The 24052-nt window shown below is 38.8% G+C and overlaps 1 protein-coding gene across 2 annotated transcripts in view; it reads right to left on the bottom strand.

Moving 5' to 3' along the window:
- Positions 1–847: 847 nt before the first annotated feature.
- The window catches only part of LOC127568181 (son of sevenless homolog 1), a 170576-nt gene continuing 147371 nt past the window's right edge, over positions 848–24052 (bottom strand). Inside the window, exons 15-23 of one of the 2 annotated variants that reach the window (XM_052011631.1) lie at positions 23658–23777; positions 22315–22477; positions 19896–20013; positions 18934–19106; positions 17784–17900; positions 11287–11566; positions 5375–5419; positions 4533–4654; positions 848–3719 (exon numbers count right to left, since the gene is read on the bottom strand). In XM_052011631.1, coding sequence (XP_051867591.1) covers positions 3228–3719; positions 4533–4654; positions 5375–5419; positions 11287–11566; positions 17784–17900; positions 18934–19106; positions 19896–20013; positions 22315–22477; positions 23658–23777 — 1630 coding nt within the window. In that variant the 3' untranslated portion in view covers positions 848–3227. The remainder of the gene's footprint in view (positions 3720–4532; positions 4655–5374; positions 5420–11286; positions 11567–17783; positions 17901–18933; positions 19107–19895; positions 20014–22314; positions 22478–23657; positions 23778–24052) is intronic. The other variant, XM_052011632.1, reaches the window with a different exon arrangement.

Below are 24052 nucleotides of genomic sequence, written 5' to 3'. Positions count from 1 at the left end.
TTAAGTCTTTTACTGCATTGAATGACATGTAATTAATGTAACTTTGATAAGGTTAATATTAATTATCTACATAAGATGTACAGAAAGGGAAAGTGTCTCATCAGTCACCTGCAGTCGAGATAACAGCTATGGATTCCAGCCCATAGTCAGTCAAGCCTTCACCATATTTTTCCCAAGTGGTTTCTCTCATTTGCCTAACCACAACCACTTGATATTAACCATAAAAACTGAACTGCACATTGGTAATGGTGTTTTCCAACTGGTATGTAACCCTGAAAATGAAAGAAACTGATACACAATTTTTCACTGCTCGTATATTTTTTTCATTAGAGTTTCCCTTTGAATGCTTTTAAAATTATTCCCCAAGTTTCTCTTTCTGTGCATTCACTGCCTTTCACAGTGGGATCATTATTAAACTGAAAATAGCATGCATGTTATTCTCAAGTGGTTTACGTGTGCTGCTAGACTTAAAAGATCCAATAAGCATTCCACATGGGTCAAGAAGAAAAAAAAATCAACTGGTAAACAGATACAACAAATCTTGACCCAGGGACAATATGCAAAGGGTTTCTCAATGACATTGGCATTTATGAAACTGAAAATATTTTACATCCAAAACTACTGGATAAATGGGCTTAAATACGATTCTTCCATTATGCAGCATTAATGTTTTGATATCATGCTAACAAAGATTCAGTAGTTTATGACTTATTTAGCTCATGATTCATAAAATTGTGTATATATCAAATTTATGACAAATTTCATTTTGCACTTTATATCCACGCCTCTTCCAGGCCTCCAGCATTTTTCAAATTTACAGAATCAATGAAAACACCACAAACTGAACTTTTGTTCAAAAACAATTTTATTTAATGCCAATTAAGCCTTTTATTCAGGGCTATATACTGTAAATACCCATAACAGTTTAAATTTGGTAGCCCTATCAATATCAATAGGTTAACTGAACAAAAATAAGCCATTGGCATGTCTAAGTGCTTTAAATAGTCTGCTGAAATGATAGCATTTTTATGTTGTTTGCCTGTCCCATATATGCTGAAATATTTTGCATAAAGCATAATAACCTACAATATGAAATCTATTTAGGTACAGTATATTTAAGTTTAGGTGAATTTATTTATTGTAGAGGCAATAAGTGATTTATTTGAAAATTAGCATGCATTAGGTGTGTTTATTCAAACCACAAATGTAAGACACTGGAATGAAGCCTTATGAGTAACCCAGATCATAACATCATTACTTTTCGACCAATAGTAACATTAAGTTTCCTTTTGCTTAGATCTGCATTTATAAACACCACAGTTCAGGATTAGGTTCACTATTAAGTCCCATGCTGCATCTACCATTGCTTGAATAAAATGAAATAGTTCCTATTTTAAACATCCAGCATTCCCTTTTTCTGACCCACATGCATTTTATGTAATATCAATGGGAAAACAAATACAGGAATTAATGAACATTTGAGGTCACACGAGGTGAACAGCTGTACAGAAATTAGTTGCCATCTTTATGGGACGGTGTGATATGTTTTGAATAGAAATGAAGCTGATTTGAAAACAATGAGAATGGATAATTCTGACTAATTTATACAAAACTGTGTTTTGAAAATGTTAAATAATAAGCTAAAAAGAGATGTTTTTTTCTTAAGGCAAAGATGATGATCCAGGTCATCAGTAACAGCTAAAACAGAACATTCTAACTTATCTTGGAGGATACTGAATAAGGCCAAGAACAGCCACTACAGTATTAAATCACTTGGTTATTAGAGTGTTGATGAAGCAGTACAAAGCATTCTTATGTATTGCAGTGTGTCATATTTTATTCTAGACTTCTCTTCTTGTCATGTGGTTTTTGGGACATTATAAACCAAGGATAAAATTCATAATATCCTCTTAAAACTGTATCTGTATAGTAAAGTATCTGAATACTCCATGGCCTTTGTTAAGCATCCATAAGAGTCAATGGTCACCCCACTTAGACCCAATTCAGGAATGCAATGTTACTCTTTCATCACAGGTAAACACAAAAATTACTGCACAATCTGACTTACATTAAGCAGCGTAAGCTACTTCAACAGCATCTTGCCTCTACTAACCTCAGTGTATTTTGTTCACTTATTTTGGAATTAACATATATAACGATTCTGCTCCAGCTTCAACCTTCTCTACCTATGTATCCTATAACAATTTAAGATGGCATAAGATATGGGAACATTTGGCCACCTGAATAAATAGTTTAATATTTATCATAGCCAACGCTATAAGACAAGAATCTAGTTGAAGTTTATGAAATAATTAAAATCAGACTGGTTATTTTCAAACAAATCTAGTTCACCACATTTCCAGATGAAACCATGACACCACACATTATTCCTAAAAGTAATTTACTAATCCATTCTGCCTGATGATTTCAGAAACTGCAGTGATGTTATGAAATGGGTTGTCACTTAAGTCAGTAATTGCAAATTTAAGAGAATAATATGTCAGAGCTCACTGAAGGTGTAAATGCAGAAATGATTAGTTTCCACATTTTACTGCATTGGGTTAAATTCACTTTGCTTAATTAATAATTCTGATAAAATTGAATGTGTTTTCCTTTGTTTAATGAAGATAGGTGCTACATTCTCATTGAAGAATCTTTCTGGTCAGACTTGTTCTTGAATCACTTTCACAAAGAATGTGCTTCTTTGGTGTAGCAGGTACCCACATTTTAAAAAGTTTTATAGTTATCACTAAGCAGTGCTAGTATTTCCTCAATATTCTAGGTACCAAAAAAATGCATTTCCAGAAAAGAAACAAGGCATGATTATGTGAAACATCAATCCTGTGTTTTAAGTTGAAGGTGCAAACCACTTTTTCCTCTAACAAATCTCTTGCTGACCAGTTGATATCAAGAGTCCACCCTTCATCGTTGATGTGAGTTTATCACTGGTACAACAACCCCACAACTGCATTCTCAGTTACTGGCAAAGTCAACATGGTTCAGTTTTTACATGTAACTGTCCAAACTGTTCTCCACTGCCTGAATGCAAACACATAAGGTAAATGGATGGAGACTCCGGTCTATGTCACAGTCCAAGCATTAACAGCTTTCCTACAGCCTGAAACATTTAGATTCCGCCTGTCTCCACCCCACAAACACCCTCTCCCTCAAGCTGCATCCTCAGCAGTTTCCATGAGTTTGTAGTGTTTAATGTAAATACTTTATAGCTAAGAAGAATGGGCATTTTCCAGCAGAGGTGGTCCATCTCGATGGAATGAAGGATGTGTGTGCTCCCTTTTATATGTTTTTGGTGGAAGCTTAGGAATTGTTTGAGATGTGGAGCTCTGTCTTGGTGGAACAGGTGGTCCAGCTGCGATGCCAATGTCTTCTTGTAGCAAAGGAGGAGATGGCAAATGTCTGCGAGTTCCAAGTGGTGAAGGCATCTGAGGAAGAGGTGGAGTAAAAGGGGTAGGTGAATTGGGGAAGAAAGTGTTGGGCAGCTCAGTTTTTCTACCCATGGGAGGAGGTTGCAGAGGCAAAGGTGAGCCTGTAAATACATCTGGTGTTCGTACGGGCTCTCGAGGTGGCAAGCTGGGAGGGCTGTCAGGAGGTTCCGAAATTGATGACCTCTCAGACAATGGGTACCGAGGTGAGTAAACCTTAGCTGTGGGTTGTCGTGGTGGTATAGCAGGTGGACTGTCCAAATGTTTTGACTTGATCTGAAATAGAGAAGTGTACATAATTGATTGAATAGCCTTGCAAATCATAAAATTTCCAAAATCATTAACCTTTCAGAAGTCATTAAGGCACGGATGCAAGGCATTTCAATAGCCTGTTTTATTCTTATAATAAAAATGTGCAATGGAAAAGGAAATGGAGAAGCAAATCGATGAATCAGTTATTGTTTGGATGTCAGCTCTTTTCCTTTTATATCACACAATTACTGAAATAGAGCTGGAGTTTTTATGGTCAGACCATCAGCTTAATAAAATCAACTTGACAGAGTGAGCTGGATGTGTTTATTAGCCACATAACTTTTTTGCATTCTTGTGATCCTGTTCCTAGCTCAGGAAATACAGGGTTCAAGTTCAGCTCCAGGACTTAAGCACGAAATCCAGAGCAACTCTTTACTGCTGTATGAAGGGATAGCTGCATTATTAAAAGCATGAAGATGTTAAAATATGGCCCTGTCTGGTGGACGTATAAAATGCTATAGCTCTATTCCAAACAACCCCCCCCCCCCCGAGTGTAGAGACCAAGATTCTTTCTGCAACCAACATCAAAAACAGTTACACTTCATTCATTTACTTTGTGTGGGTTTGTTCTATGTCAAATGTTACTGCCGCATTTGCCTACAAAAGACTGGTATTCAAAATAATCCATTGGCAGAGAAGAACTTTTAAAACATCTAGAGTACATGAAGACATTATACCTGATAAAGAATAATTGGCTTTTCTGTGAATAAGACACACATGGGCAATATTTCACACAGTTGGGTAGATGATATTGAAGTGATATTTTAGTACGCTCACCTTAGATGGAGACGATTCTGTTGGGGCCGATTCAGGTCGTCTACGTGGTGGAATAGGAGGGGGCATGTGTGCTTCATCAGCATTTTTATTGCAACTCATTATTGAAGAGATTGATTGTGATCCTGTGTTTTAAAAAAAAAATCAGCTTTGCTAACACTAGCATTCATTGAAGAACTACTTACATTACCGGCTTTAAGGTGCAACTATTAGCAAAATTCAAAGCGGCTTTGAACATTTATTGTCGAGTGTATTAGCACTGTGTTCACATTTTAATGCATGCATTGAATTGTGCAACCTGGATCATGAACTCCAATACTGAACTGCAGAGGGTAAAAGCAGTTACAAACATGCAAATATGTGGTTAACTTACAGTAATATCTGAAATAAAATAAGGTACTAAAAGCATTAGTAAAAGCTTTGATCCGGGTTCTCAGATAAGGCTGATTATAATGTACCAATGAGAAGGTTACATGTATTACAATCAAAAACCCAAGTGTTATCTCTGCAAGTTACAATTTACTTCAATAACATATTTTTCTACTTAAAATTAAATGGTAAATGAAAAATCCAACTTTAACAAAGTTCACAAAAATCTAAATAGATGATTAACTTTTAATTATAATGCTTTTAAAATTTGCTGTTTGAATACCAAACTGTTGAGAAAATCCAGATGCATATGGAATTATAGGCATGAAGGAAAGCGAACATTTTCAAATGTTCCAGCATGCATGCTGTCATCTATGTTAAAACAAAGCTGCTTTTTAGCATAAAAGACAGTGCATGGTCAGCTTTAAAAAGCCGTGCTATGTATTAAATATGCAACATTAAAGCCCAATACTAACTTGTGCCATGGGCCAGTGAAACGGGGGAAAATATGGTATCACTGCCTGTGGAAGAAAATAGAGAAAAACTAAGGAAGGAACCAAACTAAGCAGATTTATTGAATTTTACCATTTACAGATGTTAGTTATGTGCTCTTGATGTCCTCAGATACTTAGATTGGTACTGAAATCATTTGCTATGGACAGTATAATGGCACAGAGATATCTAATGTTTAATCTTGGTACATTTTAGCACTAAAAAAATATAACACTAGTATTCTGCCCCTTGGGTTGAAAGGAAGAAATCAAGTCGATGACATAAATCAGACTAACACAAAGAATCTAGAATCACTGATATATTTGAAGTGGATTTCAAAATGAATTGAGAGGTTACTTGTCTTTTCTTTCACTGATGCAACCATATACCTAATGTCTATTAAAGAAATATTAAAGAATAGTACTCACTGCTATGAATGCTTATTCTTAGTTTGGTAAACCTGAGAAATGTTGTGCGATAAAAAAGTAAAAGCTCTACAAATGTGTCACAAACTGTAGTTATTTTACACCAATATAAAGAAGCACTGCCTCTCCAAAAATATTTGCCATGGGTGTTCACCCAATCAACTGCCATAATTTGGGCATACGACCTGTCGAAACCCTAAACAAACAACTTAAAAGGGTGTTTTGCAGGTTGACTCCAAGACTAACCTTGCACTCTCAATGAATATAAGGTTCGGTAATAGTTGCTCTCCTTCCTATAATACACCTAGATTGTAGTATTTCTTGATGTGGTTATTTAAAAATGTTATGGCTCAATGAAAGAATCATCTGTTTTGATGCTCACAAACTTTTAGTAATGATGTGACAAGAGTTTTGAAGTGAAATGTTCTTCATTCCTTGCAATGGTGTGGAGGAGAAAATTTGAAAAAAATCAGTATCCATAGGGAAAGGGAAACATCTAAGAAATTATTTCCTTCTTCTGGGACAGAAGACTGAAACGTAATTAGGTAGGCAGCTGGGTGACTGTCAGAAGGAAGGAAGGAGAATAGGCAGGTAGTGCAGAGTACCCCTGTGGCCGTTCCCCTCAATAACAGGTATACCGCTTTGGATACTGTTGGGAGGGACGATCTACCAGGGGAAAGCTGCAGTGACCAGGTCTCTGGCACTGAGCCTGGTTGTGTGGCACAGAAGGGAAGGGGGGGGGGGGGGGGGGGAGTAGAGGAGAACGGTAGTTATAGGGGATTTGATAGTAAGGGGGCGGACAGGAGATTCTGTGGACATGAAAGAGACTACCAGATGGTATGTTGCTTTCCAGGTGCCAGGGACAGGGATGTCTCTGATTGGGTCCACGGCATTCTGAAGGGGGAGGGCGAACAGCCAGAGGTTGTGGTACATATTGGTACTGATGACATAGGTAGGAAAAGAGATGAGGTCCTGAAGAGGGAATATAGGGAGCTAGGTAGGAAGCTGAAAAGCAAGACTTCAAGGGTAGTAATCTCTGGATTGCTGCCTGTGCCACGTGCCAGTGAGGGTAAGAATAGGTTGATTTGGCAGATGAATGAGTGGCTCAGGAGTTGGTGCAGGGGGCAGGGTTTCAGATTTTTTGATCATTAGGATCTCTTCTGCAGAAGCTACGAACTGTACAAAAGGGATGGGTTACACCTGAACTGGAGGGAGACCAATATTCTTGCGGGCAGATTTGCTAGAGCTGTTGGGGAGGGTTTATACTAGTTCAGTAGGGGGATAAGAACCCAAGTGATAGGTCAGAGGTTGGTGTATTTAGTGTATAAGTAGATGCAGCATGTAGAAATACTGTGAGGAAGGACAGGCAGTAGAAAAGGCAAAATTGCAGTCAGCTGGATGGGCTGAAGTGTGTCTACTTTAATGCGAGAAATATTAGGAACAAGGGTGATGAACTTAGACCATGGGTAAGTACATGGAACTGTGATGTTGTGGCCATTGCAGAGGCTTGCCTGTCACAAGGGCAGGAATGGCTGCTGAATATTCCAGGGTTTAGATGTTTCAAAAGGAACAGGGACGGAGGTAAAAAGAGCTGGGGGAGTGGCTCTGCTGATCTGGGACAGTATCACAGCTGTAGAAAAGGATTATGTCCTGGAGGGATCATCTACTGAGTCAGTGTGGGTGGAAGTCAGAAGCAGGAAGGGAGCAATCACTCTAATTGGCAGTATTCTACAGACCAATTGCAGCAGAGGCACTGAGGAGCAGACCGGGAGGCAGATTTCGGAAAGGCACAGAAATAACAGGATTGTTGTCATGGGTGATTTCAACTTCTCTTATATTGATTGGCACCTCCTTAGCATAAAGGGGATAGATGCGGCTGGCTTTGTTTGGAAGGATTCCTGATACAGTATGTGGACAGGCTGACTAGAGGAGAGGCCATACTGGACAATGAGCCTGATCAGGTTTCAGATCTCTCGGTGAGAGAGCACTTTGGAGACAGTGACCATAACTCCTTGACCTTTACCATAGCCTCAGAAAGGGATAGGAGCAGATGATATGGGAAAGTATTTAATTGGGGGAGGGGAAGTTATGATGTTATTAGGCAGGAACTTGGGAGCGTAAATTGGGAACAGATGTTTTTGGAGAAGTGCACAGCGAAAATGTGGAGGTTGTTTAGGGAGTACTTGCATGGGGTTCTGGATAGGCTTGTCCCATTGAGGCAGGGTAAGGATCGTAGAGTGAGGGAACTGTGGTTGACAAGAGACGTAGAATATCTTGTGAAGAGGAAGAAAGAAGCTTACCCAAGGTTTAGAAAGCATGGATCTGACAGGGCTCTGGAGAGTTACAAGGTAGCTAGGAGGGAGCTTAAGTATGGACTTAGGAGAGCTAGAAGACAGCATGAGAAGGTCTTGATGAGTAGGATTAAGGAAAACACCAAGGCGTTCTACACGTATGTGAAGAATAGGAGGATGACAAGAGTAAGGGTAGGACTGATCAGGGATAAATGAGGAAATGTGCCTGGAGTCGGAAGAGGTAGGGGAGGTCCTTAATGAATACTTTGCTTCAGTATTCACCAGTGAGAGACACCTTGACATTTGTGGGGAAGGCGTACAACAGACTGATACGCTAGGGCATGTCGACGTGAGGAAAGAGAATGTGCTGGAACTTTTGAAAAACATTAGGGTAGATAAGTGATCTTTTAGGATAATCTTTGCATCCTCACTGGCCACAGGAGTAGTGCCAGATGATTGGAGGGTGGCAAATGTTGTTCCTTTGTTTAAGAAAGGGAGTAGGGATAACCCTGGGGATTCCAGACCAGCGAGTCTTACTTCAGCGGTGGGCAAATTACTGGAGAAGATTCAGAGACAGAATTTATGGGCACTTGGAGAAGCATAGGCTGATTAGGGGCAATCAGCATGGTTTTGTGAGGGGCAGGTTGTGCCTCACGAGCCTGATTGAATTCTTTGAGAATATGACAAAGCACATTTGAAGGTAGAGCAGTGGATGTGGTGCACATGGATTTTAGTAAGGTGTTTGATAAGGTTCCTCCATGGAAGGCTCATTCAGAAAGTCAGGAGGCATAGGATCCAGGGAAACTTGGCTGTGTGAATTCAGAATTGGCTCGCTCATAGAAGACAGAGGATGGTGGCAGAAGGAGCGTATTCTGCCTGGAAGTCAGTGACTAATGGTGTTCCTCAGGGATCTCTTCTGGGACCCCTGCTCTTTGTGATTTTTATAAATGACTTGGATGAGGATGTGGAAGGGTGGGTTAGTAAGTTCGCTGATGACATGAAGGTTGGTGGTGTTGTGGATAGTGTAGAAGGTTGCTGTAGGTTACAACAGGACATTGATAGGAAGCAGACCAGGGCTGAGAAAAGGCAGATGGAGTTCAACCTGGAAAAGTGTGAAGTGATACACTTCGGGAGATTGAATTTGAAGACAGAATACAAGGTTAATGGCAGAACTCTTAGCAGTGTGGAGGAACTGAGGAATCTTGGGGTCCACATCCATAGATCCCTCAAGGTTGCAGGTTGATTGGGTTATTAAGGTGATTGGTGAGTTGGCCTTCATTAGTCAGGGTATTGAGTTCAAGGCCGGCAAGGCAATGTTGCAGCTCTATAGACCTCTGGTTAGACCACATTTGGAGTATTGTGTTCAGTTCTGGTTGCCTCATAATAGGAAGGATGTGGAAGCTTTAGGGAGGATGCAGAGATTTACCAGGATGCTGCCTGGATTGGAGAGCATGCCTTATGAGGATAGGTTGAGTGAGCTAGGGCTTCTCTCTTTGGAGAGGAGGAGGATGAGAGGTGACTTGATAGAAGTGTACAAGATAAGAGGCATCGATCAAGTGGACAGTCAGAGACTTTTTCCCAGGGTGAAAATGGCAAACACCAGGGGGGCATAATTTTAAGGTGACTGGAGAAAGGTATAAGGGGGAGGTCAGAGGTAAGCTTGCTTTTTTTTTACACAGAATGCACTGCCAGCAGAGATCGTGGGGGCAGATACATTAGGGACATTTAAGAGACTCTTAGATAGGCACATGAATGATAGAGAAATGGAGGGCTATGTGGGAGGGAAGGGATAGATATTACAGCAGGATAAAATGTCCGCACAACATCGTGGCCAAAGGGCCAGTACTGTGCTAAAATGTTCTTTGTTCTAATTAGCCATATCCATTCAGAGGTATGCATAGGAATTTAAGTTTTCTGGATTTTGAAAGAGCATGTGCACATATCCATAAACATGTCTTTTTTTTACATGATTCTTGTTAACGCCTGTGTTCCTACTTGTGCCCTTTACACATGGGACTACATGCATTCAATAGCATTGTTACTAGATGGGCGAAAGGAATTCTGAGTTATTAACTTTGGAAACCAATGAGTTGTACTTCCAAACACTTGTTTAAAGACCAGTTCTGGAAGAAGGAAGATAGTATTTTCCAAGTCTATTGGAACTAAATACCCACCCTGAGGGAAAGTCATCATCATGATGCTGACAGCAAGTACATTGACTCAATGTTAGGTTCATCTCATATCAGATTATCTTACAGTCAGACAGTTTTGGTAATACGTGAAATAACATCTTTGCCTTAGTGGATTTTGAGGGAGATCCTCTAACATTAGAGAGTATTGGAGTCTCCCTCAGTGTTGAGATTTTAAGACAGAAGCTAAGGACTATATGATTCTGGACAAGTGCTGTTTTCATCTTGAGTATATAAACTTAGTTTTAAAAATAAATTAGCTCACAATCAGCTATGGGATTCTTTTCCATTGGATAAATATTGGCCTATAAAAATATACTGTATTCCTTACCAGAATTTACTAGATAGGCACTTTTTTGAGCTTCAGTTCTAGTATTTTCCATTAATGATCAACAGTTCTGTTTGTATTTTTCTCTCCCACCATTCAAGCCAGGTAGAAGACCCATCCATAAAATCTCTGTAATTTGTCTTTGACAATGTATTGCTCTTTTCATAATATTTTATGATAGGAGTTCCTAGATTTACAAATTTTTTTGCTATAATGTCATTGATTTATTGTGGTACGTGTCTTCAATTTATGAATCTATTTTTTGCTATAAGAAATAGTGCTCCACTCTCCCATCATAGGAATACACTACATTAAAATATCTATAATGCATTTTGCCCAGCCTTTTTGATTTATGAAATTTTACTAAACAAAATATTTACCAGGAATGCATCCCTTTTGAAAACTAAGGGATGACTTAGTTTCATTCATCTTTGTTGGATTTTGATTATCGTTTTCCAGATGGTTCTCAATTCTAGCTTGCATACTAGGCTACTTCATTTCCCAGTTCAAAGTATGTCAGTAGCATATAAATTAAGGAAACAGTCTCCAAAATGGTTATGGCTTATTAACTAAAAAAAAATAAAATTAAAGGCCAAGGCTATTACTATTCAGTTAACATCTACTTTCAGTAACTTTGAGGTTAAAAAGTTATTAACAGCATACTTGAATTGAAAGGACTAGCTGGATCAGAGTCCCCAAATACACTGCAGACATCTGTTGAGCTGGATGCTGCTGAAGCAGGTGGTGGCGTCAGAGGTGTACGTGGGGAGTTTGGTGCTGATGCTGTACTTTCAGTCTCGTTCTCCGTGATTCGACTGTAACTGATTTTACGTGGTTCCTGCAGTAGTGGTGTAGGGTGCCCACGCAGGGTTCCTGATCCTGGATGCCTAGTGTTAGACGGCCGGACACCTGGAGACTTCAGTGTGTAATTAAACCTCTTTGCCTATTCAATTGAAAGAAAGTAAATTAAGTCACCTTAAGCGGGAGTCACCTTGGAGAATTTTAATAAACTAAAAGGTCAAATAGGCAACAATACAGCATGGATTAGAAACTTTAATTTAAAGTAAAATGATAAAAGATAAATCCATAAGAAAATATTCCATTTGAATTATCTCCCAATTTTAGTGAAATGTGTAACTCAAGCCAGAACGCTTGCACAACACAAACTGAATCTTGTGCCTCATTGTCTACCTTCATGAATTTGTTTATTTGCATCAGTGAGCTTCTTCATTGTCCCATGCAAGCTAAGAATGGGAGTAAGATAAAAATTATTTAGTAAATTTAGGAGGCTGGGTCCAGCAGAACTCTATAGGTTTGTTGATTATCTTCCTTATGGATAACAACTAAAATAGTTATAAATACTTCTCTTTTATCTTTATGACTATTCAGTATACTCTCTCTTTATTCACTAAATCCGTTTTATAACATTTCAGAAGCAATTTTAAATGAATTAAGATGCTCTTTTTTTCTATAAAGGCCTTAAAGTGGTAGTCTAGTAAAGACACATAGAACATTACTTAATTTCACCATAACCATCAAGTTATCTAGAGTCCAAATTACACAAAAATACATGCAATGCATGTATAAAGCAAATTACAAATGATTGACTAATCAATCCTTATACATTCTGCTTTATATACCTTCCATTCTTTGTCCTGGACTAGTTAATAAATCAACTGATGTGCAAACCTGCAGCATAATCCATTGTACTGCCTGGTGACAAAGAGATGCGTTATATCAGTGGTGCATAACATACAGCCCACCAGAAGGATCCGTCCAACCTGCCTGTACTTGCTGCCCTTACCACCCCTGCCTCTGGTGCAACTTGCAATCAAGGAATGCCTTATGTTTGCGGTTAACCAGCTCTTTAATCTCCTGGTAATCCTCATTTAACCACTCCTGTTTTTTTTTCCTTGAAGAGACCAAAATTCTCTTCACAAACACCATAATCTGTGGACACTTTGCAGCTCCTTAGGCTGTGACTTCACAGGTAGTCTCTGAGGCTCTGTCTGAGAAGAGCCAGCTTAGTGGGGTCTGTGACAGCATTGCCATTGATCTTCTTCTGGTGATACTTCAAGTTAACACTGATGCTTTACAGTCAGGTTGATAGAGATAATGGTCAGTCTAGCTCACATTGGTAACTGTTAAGAGTGTGGATAAATTGGTAAATTAATTTATTATTGTCACATGTACCGAGGTGCAATGAAAAACTTTGTTTTGCCTGCCATCCATACAGGTCATTTCATTACAACAGTGCACTGAGGTAGTACAAGGGAAAGCAATCAACAGAATGCAAAATAATCTGTTACAGTTACAGAGAAAGTACAGTGCAGGCAGACATAAGGTACAAGGTAGATTATGAGGTCAAGAGTCCACCTGATCATACTAGGGGACCCTTCAATAGTCTTATAACAGCAGGATAGAAGCTGTCCTTGAGCCCGGTGCTATGTGCTTTCAGAAAATGGGGACAACTTTGCTCAAATGATATATTATAAGAGTACTTAGATTGAAGGGGATGGGGTGGGGTGAGGTGGGGTTGGAGAGGGTGCTGCTTGCCATAATAATTTATGCTTGTTCCTCTGACAAAACAGGGTATTGTTATGACAAGGCAGTACTCCAAGCATTTTATCAAGAGAAGGACTCTTTTGGTGTGACTTTTCCTTGTTAATCAATGTCTTGCCAGAGTTGTATCCCTTCCCAATCTGGTATTTGAAGTCACCAAGGAAGATCAATGTCTCCCTTTGAGATGCAGACAAGGATTTTTTTTCAAGGTCTGAATAGAAGTCCTTATCAGGCTATTCTGAAGCTTCCAGGGTTAGGGCAATTGTACTGATGACTGTAGCATGATGGTTCCATATTACAGGGAGCCAAAGGATTATGGAGCATTCACTAATTCTGCAGTGGGAGTTGCTGAGACAGTGGGCTAGCTTATTCTTGATGGTTAAACTCATTCCATGAATCCAGAGATCTTCTTCTGGTTTGCCCCTTCAGAAGATGTACCCACTACCTTGTTCTTTACACTGGTCATCTTTTGCCCATCATGTCTCACCTGTCTAGAGGCACACTGGATACAATTTTCACAATGCAACAACTCAAAAGAACTGAAGAGAGTAGCACCAGCCATTATGCATAGCCTTTTCTCGACTGTATTAAATCCTTTAACTCCATCAGAAGGGACTAGGCAGCATCCTCCTCAAATTTGGCTGCCCACAGAGAATGGTATCCATCTTATTTTTGCCCAATGATAGCATACAAGCCATGATACAAACTGATGGGGCTCCACCAGAGCCAACTCAGTGAAGATCACTGACAAACAAAACTGCTGTCCAAACCTTTCTAAATGAGCTGCAGTATGCTAATGATGCTGTGTTTGAGCGCACGTCAGAATCAGATTTAGTAATCACTGACGTATGACCGTGAAATTTGTTGTTTTGCGGCAGCAGTACAGTGCAAAGACGCAAAAATCTATAAATTACAAAAATAAATAAAAGGTGCATAAAAAGGAATAATGAGGTAGTGTTCATAAATTCATGGACTGTTCAGAAATCTGATGGCGGAGGGGAAGAAACTGTTCCTGAATCGCTGAGGTTTGGGTCTTCAGGCTCCTGTACCTCCTGGTAGTAACGAGAAGAGGGCATGTCCCAGAAGGGTTGTGCCTGTGATGGAGGTGGCTTAGTCTACAAACCCTCTGTGGCCTCTTGCAATCCCGTGCAGATAGATCCTCTGAGGTGTTGACGTCCAGGAACTTGAAGCTGTTCACCTTTTCCACGGCTGACACCTCAGTGAGGACTGGTGTGTGTTCTCTCGACTCCCCCTTCGTGAAGTCCACAATTAGTTCCTTGGTCTTGCTGATGTTGAGTGTGAGGTTGTTGTTGCAAAACCACACAATCAGCCGATCTATCTCACTCCTGTAAGCCTCATCATTGCCATCTGAGATTCCACTAACAACAGTGGTGTCATAGGCAAATACAGTGGCATGCAAAAGTTTGGGCATCCCTAGTCAAAATTTCTGTTACTGTGAATAGCTAAGCGAGTAAAAGATGACCTGATTTCCAAAAGGCATAAAGTTAAAGATGACACATTTCTTTAATATTTTAAGCAAGATTACTTTTTTATTTCCATCTTTTACAGTTTCAAAATAACAAAAAAGGAAAAGGCCCGAAGCAAAAGTTGGGGCACCCTGCATGGTCAGTACTTAGTAACACCCCCTTTGCCAAGTATCACAGCTTGTAAACGCTTCCTGCAGCCAGCTAAGACTCTTTCAATTCTTGTTTGGGGGATTTTTGCCCATTCTTCCTTGCAAATGGCTTCTAGTTCTGTGAGATTCTTGGGCCATCTTGCATGCACTGCTCTTTTGAGGTCCATCCACAGATTTTCAATATTGTTTAGGTCGGGGGACTGTGAGGGTCATGGCAAAACCTTCAGCTTGTGCCTCTTGAGGTAGTCCATTGTGGGTTTTGAGGTGTATTTAGGATCGTTATCCTGTTGTAGAAGCCATCCTCTTTTCATCTTCAGCTTTTTTTTTACAGACGGTGTGATGTTTGCTTCCAGAATTTGCTGGTATTTAATTGAATTCATTCTTCCCTCTACCAGTGAAATGTTCCCCGTGCCACTGGCTGCAACACAAACCCAAAGCATGATCGATCCACCCCTGTGCTTAACAGTTGGAGAGGTGTTCTTTTCATGAAATTCTGCACCCTTTTTTCTACAAACTTTCCTGCATCCTAACCACAAAATTCAGTGTCAGAAGTTTGCAAAGGAACATCCAAACAAGCGTGATGCATTTTGGAAACAAGTCCTATGGATTGATGAAGTTAAAATAGAACTTTCTGGCTGCAATGAGCAAAGGTATGTTTGGAGAAAAAAGGGTGCAGAATTTCATGAAAAGAACACCTCTCCAACTGTTAAGCACGGGGGTGGATCGATCATGCTTTGGGCTTGTGTTGCAGCCAGTGGCATGGGGAACATTTCACTGATAGAGGGAAGAATGAATTCAATTAAATACCAGCAAATTCTGGAAGCAAACATCACACCATCTGTAAAAAAGCTGAAGATGAAAAGAGGATGGCTTCTACAACAGGATAACGATCCTAAACACACCCCAAAATCTACAATGGACTACCTCAAGAGGCACAAGTTGAAGGTTTTGCCATGGCCCTCACAGTCCCCCGACCTAAACATCATCGAAAATCTGTGGATGGACCTCAAAAGAGCAGTGCATGCAAGACGGCCCAAGAATCTCTCAGAACTAGAAGCCATTTGCAAGGAAGAATGGGCAAAAATCCCTCAAACAAGAATTGAAAGAGTCTTAGCTGGCTGCAGAAAGCATTCACAAACTGTGATACTTGGCAAAGGGGGTGTTACTAAGTACTGACCATGCAGGGTGCCCAAACTTTTGCTTCGGGCCCTTTTCCTTTTTTGTTATTTTGAAACTGTAAAAGATGGAAATAAAAAAGTAATCTTGCTTAAAGTATTAAAGAAATGTGTCATCTTTAACTTTATGCCTTTTGGAAATCAGGTCATCTTTTACTCGCTTAGCTATTCACAGTAACAGAAATTTTGACCAGGGGTGCCCAAACTGTTGCATGCCACTGTATATAGATGGTGTTTGAGCTGTGCTTAACCACAGTCGTGAGTGCAGAGAGGGGAGAGCAGTGGGCTAAGCATTCTTCCTTGAGGTGCGCCTGTGTTGATAGTCAGTGAGGAGGAGATGAAGGACTGTGGTCACGTGGAGACTAAGCTTCAAGCCATCGTCAATTCATTCGCAGAAGTTTATGAGTGCAAGGGCTATCCAATCAACATATGCAAGTCAAAGATCGTCAGCTAACTTCCTCTGACAACTGAGGTTCATAGAGTGACCCTGGAAAATTTGGACCACGTTTCACACATCAGGAGGCACCTCTTCATAAATACAGACATTGATGAAAAAATTTATCAACACTTTCAATGCATTAGTAGAGCCTTTGTTTGATTGAGGAAGAGTGTGGTTGAAGATCAAAACTTCGGACCTGACACAAAGTTTATGGTCTGCTGGGCAGCAGTAATCCCTGCACTCCGACATGCTTCTAAGACCTTGACTGTCTGCAGCAGGCAACTCAAGGCACTAAAAATATATAATAAAGGCTGTCTTCATAAAACCTGCCAAATTCACTTGAAGGATAAGTGAACCAACATCAGTGTTCTCTTCTGGACCAACACCCCCAGCAATGAAGTGCTGGTTACACTCTATTACCTCCATTGGACAGGTAAAATCCCTCGCATGCCTGACACCTGATTCTGAGATCTGTCTAGGGAAGGGATTAACAGATAGAAGAAAAGATTCAGGATGTGCTCAAATCCTTTTGAAGAAATGCAACATCACTGCTGACTCCTGGGAACCTTTTAGTCCATGATCACTCATTGTGGAGAAGGAGCATTCAGAATGATATTGTGAAACTTGAATCCATGCACTGGTTGCTCACAAAAGACTTAAGTAAGTGGCAGAACAAGCATACCATTTCACAAAATACACACCTACCTGCTCTGTAAGTCACCTTCTGCACCATCTGTGCAGGAGTCTGCAGTTCCCACATTTTCCTCATTAGCCACTCAGAAGTCACAGAACCAGAATGGAAACCAGTCATCTTAGATCCTTGATTAATGCTGTGGTGGCGGGAAGTGGAAGGCGGCATTGTGGGGTTGTTCTTTGTGTTGCGTGGATGGGGATAAGGTTGAGATGAAGTAGTGGAATCCCCCAGGCTGTGGTGTTAGGGGGTATAAAGAGGAAGCAGGGGCCTTCCAAGAATTCAAGGCAAGAAGTGGGGGGGGGGGGGGGGGGGGGTGGAATTCCTTTAAGCAGGTCATTGAAAAGTGGTGAGGGAGATGGTACAGGGAAATAGGACCAGTGAACTTGTTCCTTGAATAAGAGGTGGGAAACCCAGTTGTAATTGAGGATGGGGTGGGGAAAAGAAGGATAAAAGAAATAAAGGGTTTACCTTGAAGGGGTATCAGTTCATTGGTGGCTAGGGAAGACCCATTTATCACAAGAGTGTTCAAATATAGACCCTCCTGGGACACATCCAAGATCCCCCTCAGTGCTCCAAAAGGGAAATGTCTTCCTGTGTATCCTAATGCAGAAATCACTGTTACTATACTTATAAAATATGAGAACAAATACTTACAAATCTAGGTAAAGACTTGGCATTCCGTGGCTCTATTTCCAAAGACTTATTGAACAAGTAATCTGTAAATTCTTTCTCCAAAGTGTTTCCCATTGGATTTAAATTTTCAAAAAACTTCTATTAAAAAAAGAAAATGAATTAAAAATAGAAATGTAGAAATCTGTCCAAAATTGCAGCTGATATGTTTTATAATTATACAGAATAGAACAGGCCTTTTGGTCCACTGAGTTTGTAATGACCATTAAGCACCCATTTACAGTAATCCCATTTTTTATTCTCCCCATGTTCCTCACACTTCCCCCCAGATTCTATCACTGCACTTCTCTCCCAGATAAAAGAGAGATGACTGATTTGGATTAATGAGGAGAAAAAAAAAAGTACTTGGAAGGGAAAACAATGCAACTAATCCTTATTTAAATGTTATCCAATCTCTTAGTTGGGCTAAAGATTTGATTCAGAAATTTATAAAGAACTGGCGCATAAGAATGATTGGATCCAGTGTTTTCACCCAGTATCAATTTCAGAAGGCCATGGCACTTCTCCAAGTTTGTACCTGAACGAAATTTCTGATGGACAATTTAGACAGGACAATATATTAAAACTGTACTTTATTCCAGTTTAATTCAATCACCCTAAACAATCCAAATTCTTGCTGGCATGTACTGCAAAAAAAATGAGAGTGGAATAATAGCTGCTGTCATCCAGTTTTTGTTTGTAAAGTGAAATATTAAACTCCACCAGAAACTTCTTTATTCTGTTAAGATTAACCTACATTTTTTATCTATCTTGCCCAAAGTCCCTCATCCATGGAAAGTTTTGTTGGTTCTTGCCTGAAACACGAAAAAAAACCCACTGTCCAGCATTTGGATTGCTTTTTTAAATAAAAAACATGAGATGACAAGGTTGCCCGGCAATAAGTATTCAATTTCAGCACATTGAATAAATTTGAGCATTCTGAGCACCAAGTGTCCAGACTGTCCCTCCTTCAGTGCAGAAAGTATGTGAGTGTAAATATTTTCTAGAAGTAGACAGGAAAAAGGCACTGAATTAAAACAATTGGTGAATAATTTATTTACTGAGTTATTTTTATAAAAATAGGCATTGATGCATTTTCCCTCTTCTCTTGGTCATTCTAAAAAAAAGGACTGACCTTAATGTTTTGCTCTACTCGTAAGCAGTATGGCTGGTTTTGGTATTGCTGGATCTCTCCTGTTATTTCGGCAACCTTCCTTCTCTTACTGAAGTTTATCAACTCTCTGCCATGTCTCTTCAGGAAATCAGGATTACCTTCTTCAGTCTTCAAAATGTTTGTCAAATATATTCCTAAATAATGAAGCAAGTTGTCAGTTACTCTGTTAATAAATTAATTTTAAACATTGAAAGTTTCTGGCCCAACTAAAATTAGAAATAATCATCAGCAAACTATGAAGATTGTTTAAAACACAGCTAACCTAATGATAAAGACATTGCCTGGTCCCTCAAAATGGACTTCCCACATCATGTCCGAATGTGAAGGGTCAACCACACTGACCTTTCAAATTCCACAGCCCAGCAGTCTTAGGTATCATGAAGAAGAGGCCCTGCCATTGAAACATTCCCCACAACCTTTGATAGCCAACAAAACTTGGGACAGGGCTTTGTGAGCAGTAAAAGCTGTAGTTGATCTTTTCTTTTAAAACAGTTTTTATAATTAGCTTATTAACTGTCTGCACATCATTGTAATGTAGGAGGAAACTACAGCAGCAGGTAGAAACCCATGCGATCATGGGGAGAATGTGCAAACTCCACACAGACAGCACTAGAGATCAGAATCAAATCTGGATCCCTGGAGCAGTGAGTCAGCAGCACCAAAGTGGGTAACCTCATATTTCCCCACATTGGAAACATTCTGCCATCTCCACAAAGCTAGATCTCTAATTCAAAATAGTCAGCAAGTCCGCACTATATTATTCTAATATAGGAGAAAAGAAAAAGCAGAAGAAAGAACTTCTGCAGATAAAAATGAAAAGAAATACAAGATTCATGTGAAATTTTTCCATTCTATTGCTGCAGTTTACTAAACAATCACAAAAATGTCTGCATACATCAAGGAATAAAAAAAAATCAGCTTACCAAAGAAAGGCACACATGGAGGATTAATAGATCTGAGTTTAGCCAAATACTTTTTATAGTGATCTTCACTCAATTCGTGAGCTTCCTCCAAAATTTTCTTTTGTCGACTTGGTATTTGCTATGAATGCAAATAATACAAACAAAGAGAAAGTAGGATTGAGAAAAATGCATTTAATCCAACCAACTTCCATATTCTTTCACCCAAATCTACAAATTTGGACCTAGTGTGATTGTCTTTTGAATACATCAACTTATTATTTGCTGTACTGTATCATCGTACATGGAAAATGTGGACGACCTGGAATGAAGAAGATATTTCCCGAGCTATTGTTAACTTGCGGCTTCTTGATTGGACAAAATACATTTCGATCCAAATGCAATCCCTTTGCTATTTTACGGCTTTAAGTCATTTCTTCCCTTTGTTAAATCTATCTTGTTTAGCAAACAGAAAACTAATTGCTTTGACCTTTTCCCACAAGTAAATAAAATCCATTTTTTATTGCCGTCTTGAATTCTTTCCACCATCTCCTTTACCTTAAGCACAGTGACAATTTGGGGCGTAATTCATGTATGGGATAATTACATTTTATAAATGGTCAGCAACAGCTCTTAGCTTCATGCTCGACTTCAAATGACTTTATGCACCATCTTTATTGTCACTGCCAGCAGTGGTTCCCAATATGAAATGGTGCATAAAGTGGTGTTTTCAGCAAAATTCCTAGTACATTAGCTAAATCTCCAGAAAAGATAATTTAACTCAGCATCTGTTGGCTTCAAGCCCAAATACTGAGGATCATAAGCAGTAATTCATGTCCCATCATTGAGGCTCATCATCAAGTTCCATCCATACCCTCATTTAATAAGGTCACCAACCTTCATTTAATAAGGTCATTTTTAAAAATGTATTTCACAGTATATTTGTTTATAATTAATCAGAAAAGTTCCATGAGCTTTTAAATATACTTACTATATTTTTAAAATTACTTTCCTTCCCCTCCCAACTACTTCCAAACGTCTCTAAATATTTGGTGGTAGTGAAAAAACTTTCTGACATCTTAAGTGGTGCAAAGGCCATTAGGATAGTCCAAGGGTGGGGCATTATTTCCCACAACCTGCAGAAGTGTCAAGGCAATACATTGGGAGTGTAAAAATTTAGTGAGTAGACAACATGGTGCAGGCGGCAGCTGTAAGATGCTGACTGGGGTACCATCATGATCTTGTGAATTACTTCTTGTATAATTTAATCCAATGTCTTGTAATATATGACTGAATCAAACTGGGTTCTAAGTATTCCAATAATTGGAATAACACAAAAAATGTTGAATTTATGATATATTCCATGAATGAGAGAGGAAACTTGCTCTGTGGGAGATACGGGCATGAACTTTCATTTTCCATCACAGAATGCATATATAAAAAAAATCAGAATACAAAATTATCATAACAAAATGCATTCTTGATTTTTGCAAGATATACATTTAAAAAAATCATGGGGAATACAAGTATGGGTGGTAAAAGCTGGACAAGCAAGGATCATAACTGCCGGTGTTTAGAAGAGTGAGAGGGCACTTGATGGTTTATGGCTTATAAACGTCTGTTTTGGTAGTGGACTAATGAAAGGTCACCATTCAAAAATAAGGGGTCACTAACATGATAGAGGATGAGGTGAATTTTTTTCTCTCAGATGATCATGAATCTTTGGAATCATGAATCCTTTCTTCCATAAAAGGAGTGTAGTTTCTATATGAGAGCTATGTGCAGTGATAATTGAAATGCAAATGGTCATTCACATTCTCCTCTTTTTCTTGTATTTAATCCAGAGTAGTCTTTGAATATTATTTTTAAGGAAAAGTTAGACAGATTCTTGATAACTAGGGGATTGAAAGGTTACTCAGTTAGGTAGGAATGAGGGTGAGATTAAATCAGATCAGCAATGATCTCATTGAAGGGTGGAGCAGGGTCAAGTGCTGAGGGGCTTACTCCTGCTCCTAATTCAAATGTACGTAGTATGAGTTAAAACAAATTACACATTTAACCTCAGAATACCAACGACATATATTCAAAGCGAATGATTGCTACTTCTCGTTGTAAATTTCTATTCTCTGAGAATGGGATCCTACTCATTAATTGCACCATGCAGACCTATTAGAAAAGTTCATGCCTTGAAAGTGTATTTTGTAATGAAATCTACCCCATGATGAATACTTTGTCAATAATTGTATTTCAATACTTGAAGCTGGATATGAATACCTTTCTTCCATAAAAGGAGTGTAGTTTCTATATGAGAGCTATGTGCAGTGATAATTGAAATGCAAATGGTCATTCACATTCTCCTCTTTTTCTTGTATTTAATCCAGAGTAGTCTTCTGCTTTCATGTAATTCTATATATCACATTATAACTTTGGTTGAATCACATACCTCAAATGTGTGATCCAGTCGATAGACAGGAGATGAATTCATAGCACTAACTACCTCCAGCACACCGTTAAAATTGTTTAGTTCTTGGAAAACCTGTAGGATCTCAATTATTCGACTGACCACTGCAATTCTTTCCTCCAAATTTTCGGTTTCTACTATGCATCTGAAAATTAAAGAAAAATTATAAACTTATGACATAAAATCCATTCCAACAGAAAAGAAACATTTTGATTTAATACATTCAAAACTTGGAAACCTTAGCTTTCACCAAATTTAATAATGTCACAGGAAGACAAGAAATGATATTCTTTTCAGCATGTGACTGATAATTAATAGCTTAATTGTTCTCCAACAATTAAAGTTTTCAGAAGTAGATTCCTATTGCAACCTACATCCAAATCTCTCAAACTCCTTCAGAGAAACTGTTGCCTGAATATAGGCCAGATCATGGTGTTCAATTCCCCAGCCACCCACCCACACTAGTGTTCACCTGAATCATTAGCAAGGGGTCTATGTTACTAGTTCTCTGCACCCTAGGGTACGGTGGCATGGCCCAGACTGTGAATGGACCTCGGGCAGTGCAATGCAGAGGTCCCACACCAAATGCAACTGACGGTTCCATGCCAGAGCTTTGTCACCTGTGAAAGTCAGCACTGATTGCAATTTGAAGTACAATGGAGGTAAATAAATTAATTAAAACTACATTAAAATACATAAATAATTAAAAACATTAAGCTAAAGCAAAGTGATTAAAAATCAAATAAATTACCTCCCTTTGTCTCCTAAATCTTCACCAAATAATCCCATTGAAATCAATGGGGTCTCAAATCCTGCAACAAGGTAATGCAGAATCTAAGAGGTGCTTCTCCAAGAACAGTTCCTACTGCTGGACTCCAGTCCAGCTGCAGTGTGTACTGATAGACTTAGCCCTCCAAATTGATCTGTAAGCTCTGTTTTTCATGGTGCATGCATACAATTTAAATAACTGAACATCTTTTGATCAAGCCTAATGTAATTTTATTTGGTGAAAACAAAGGGCTGACTACTTAATTTATATTACATATTTAACCAAATTAAAAACACAATTTAAAATATGTTTACGATTTGATGAAGTATAACTATATTATAATCAGGATAAAATTAAAAGGATTTATACAGCACTAAGAATTATACTTGTTCCAAATTAGTACAGCAATGGAATCTTTTTGGGTCAAATGACATTTGCCCAAAATGCATTGGCTGTACTGTTAAAAAAAAATTCTGCCTAGTTTGATTTCAGTATTGAACTGTGTTGTATGTATTGCCACTTTATCAAACTGTAATCAAACACGTAGATTCCTTACTTTTCAAACCATAAAGTGAGATTGGTAGTGTGCCGTATCATCTTCAAGAGGTTTGAAGAGTTTATTTCTTTGTCATCCTTTGTCCACACACTTCCTACCAGTTCTGATGGCTGAACAGCTCTAAAGTCCAGATTCACAAATGCATTAATTATTTTTATGGTTATGTGAAGCCTGCCAAATATCTTGCCAGATATTTTGAAAGATATGACCACATAATTAAAATCAAGTATTAATAAGCAGTTCAAACTTTATCAATTCATTTCAAATGACAAATGTTTTAATTATAAATTCATCAATTTACAGCATTATTAGTGAATTACATAATGAATTTCTTAAGCAAATTCCTTGTCTAGAGAATAGTTGGTTTTTACTTTAATGCTCTATTAAACCGAAAA

The sequence above is a fragment of the Pristis pectinata genome, chromosome 3, assembly GCF_009764475.1.
Source record: "Pristis pectinata isolate sPriPec2 chromosome 3, sPriPec2.1.pri, whole genome shotgun sequence".
NCBI classification, from domain to species: domain Eukaryota; kingdom Metazoa; phylum Chordata; class Chondrichthyes; order Rhinopristiformes; family Pristidae; genus Pristis; species Pristis pectinata.
This window is presented reverse-complemented; position numbering and strand designations above follow the sequence as displayed.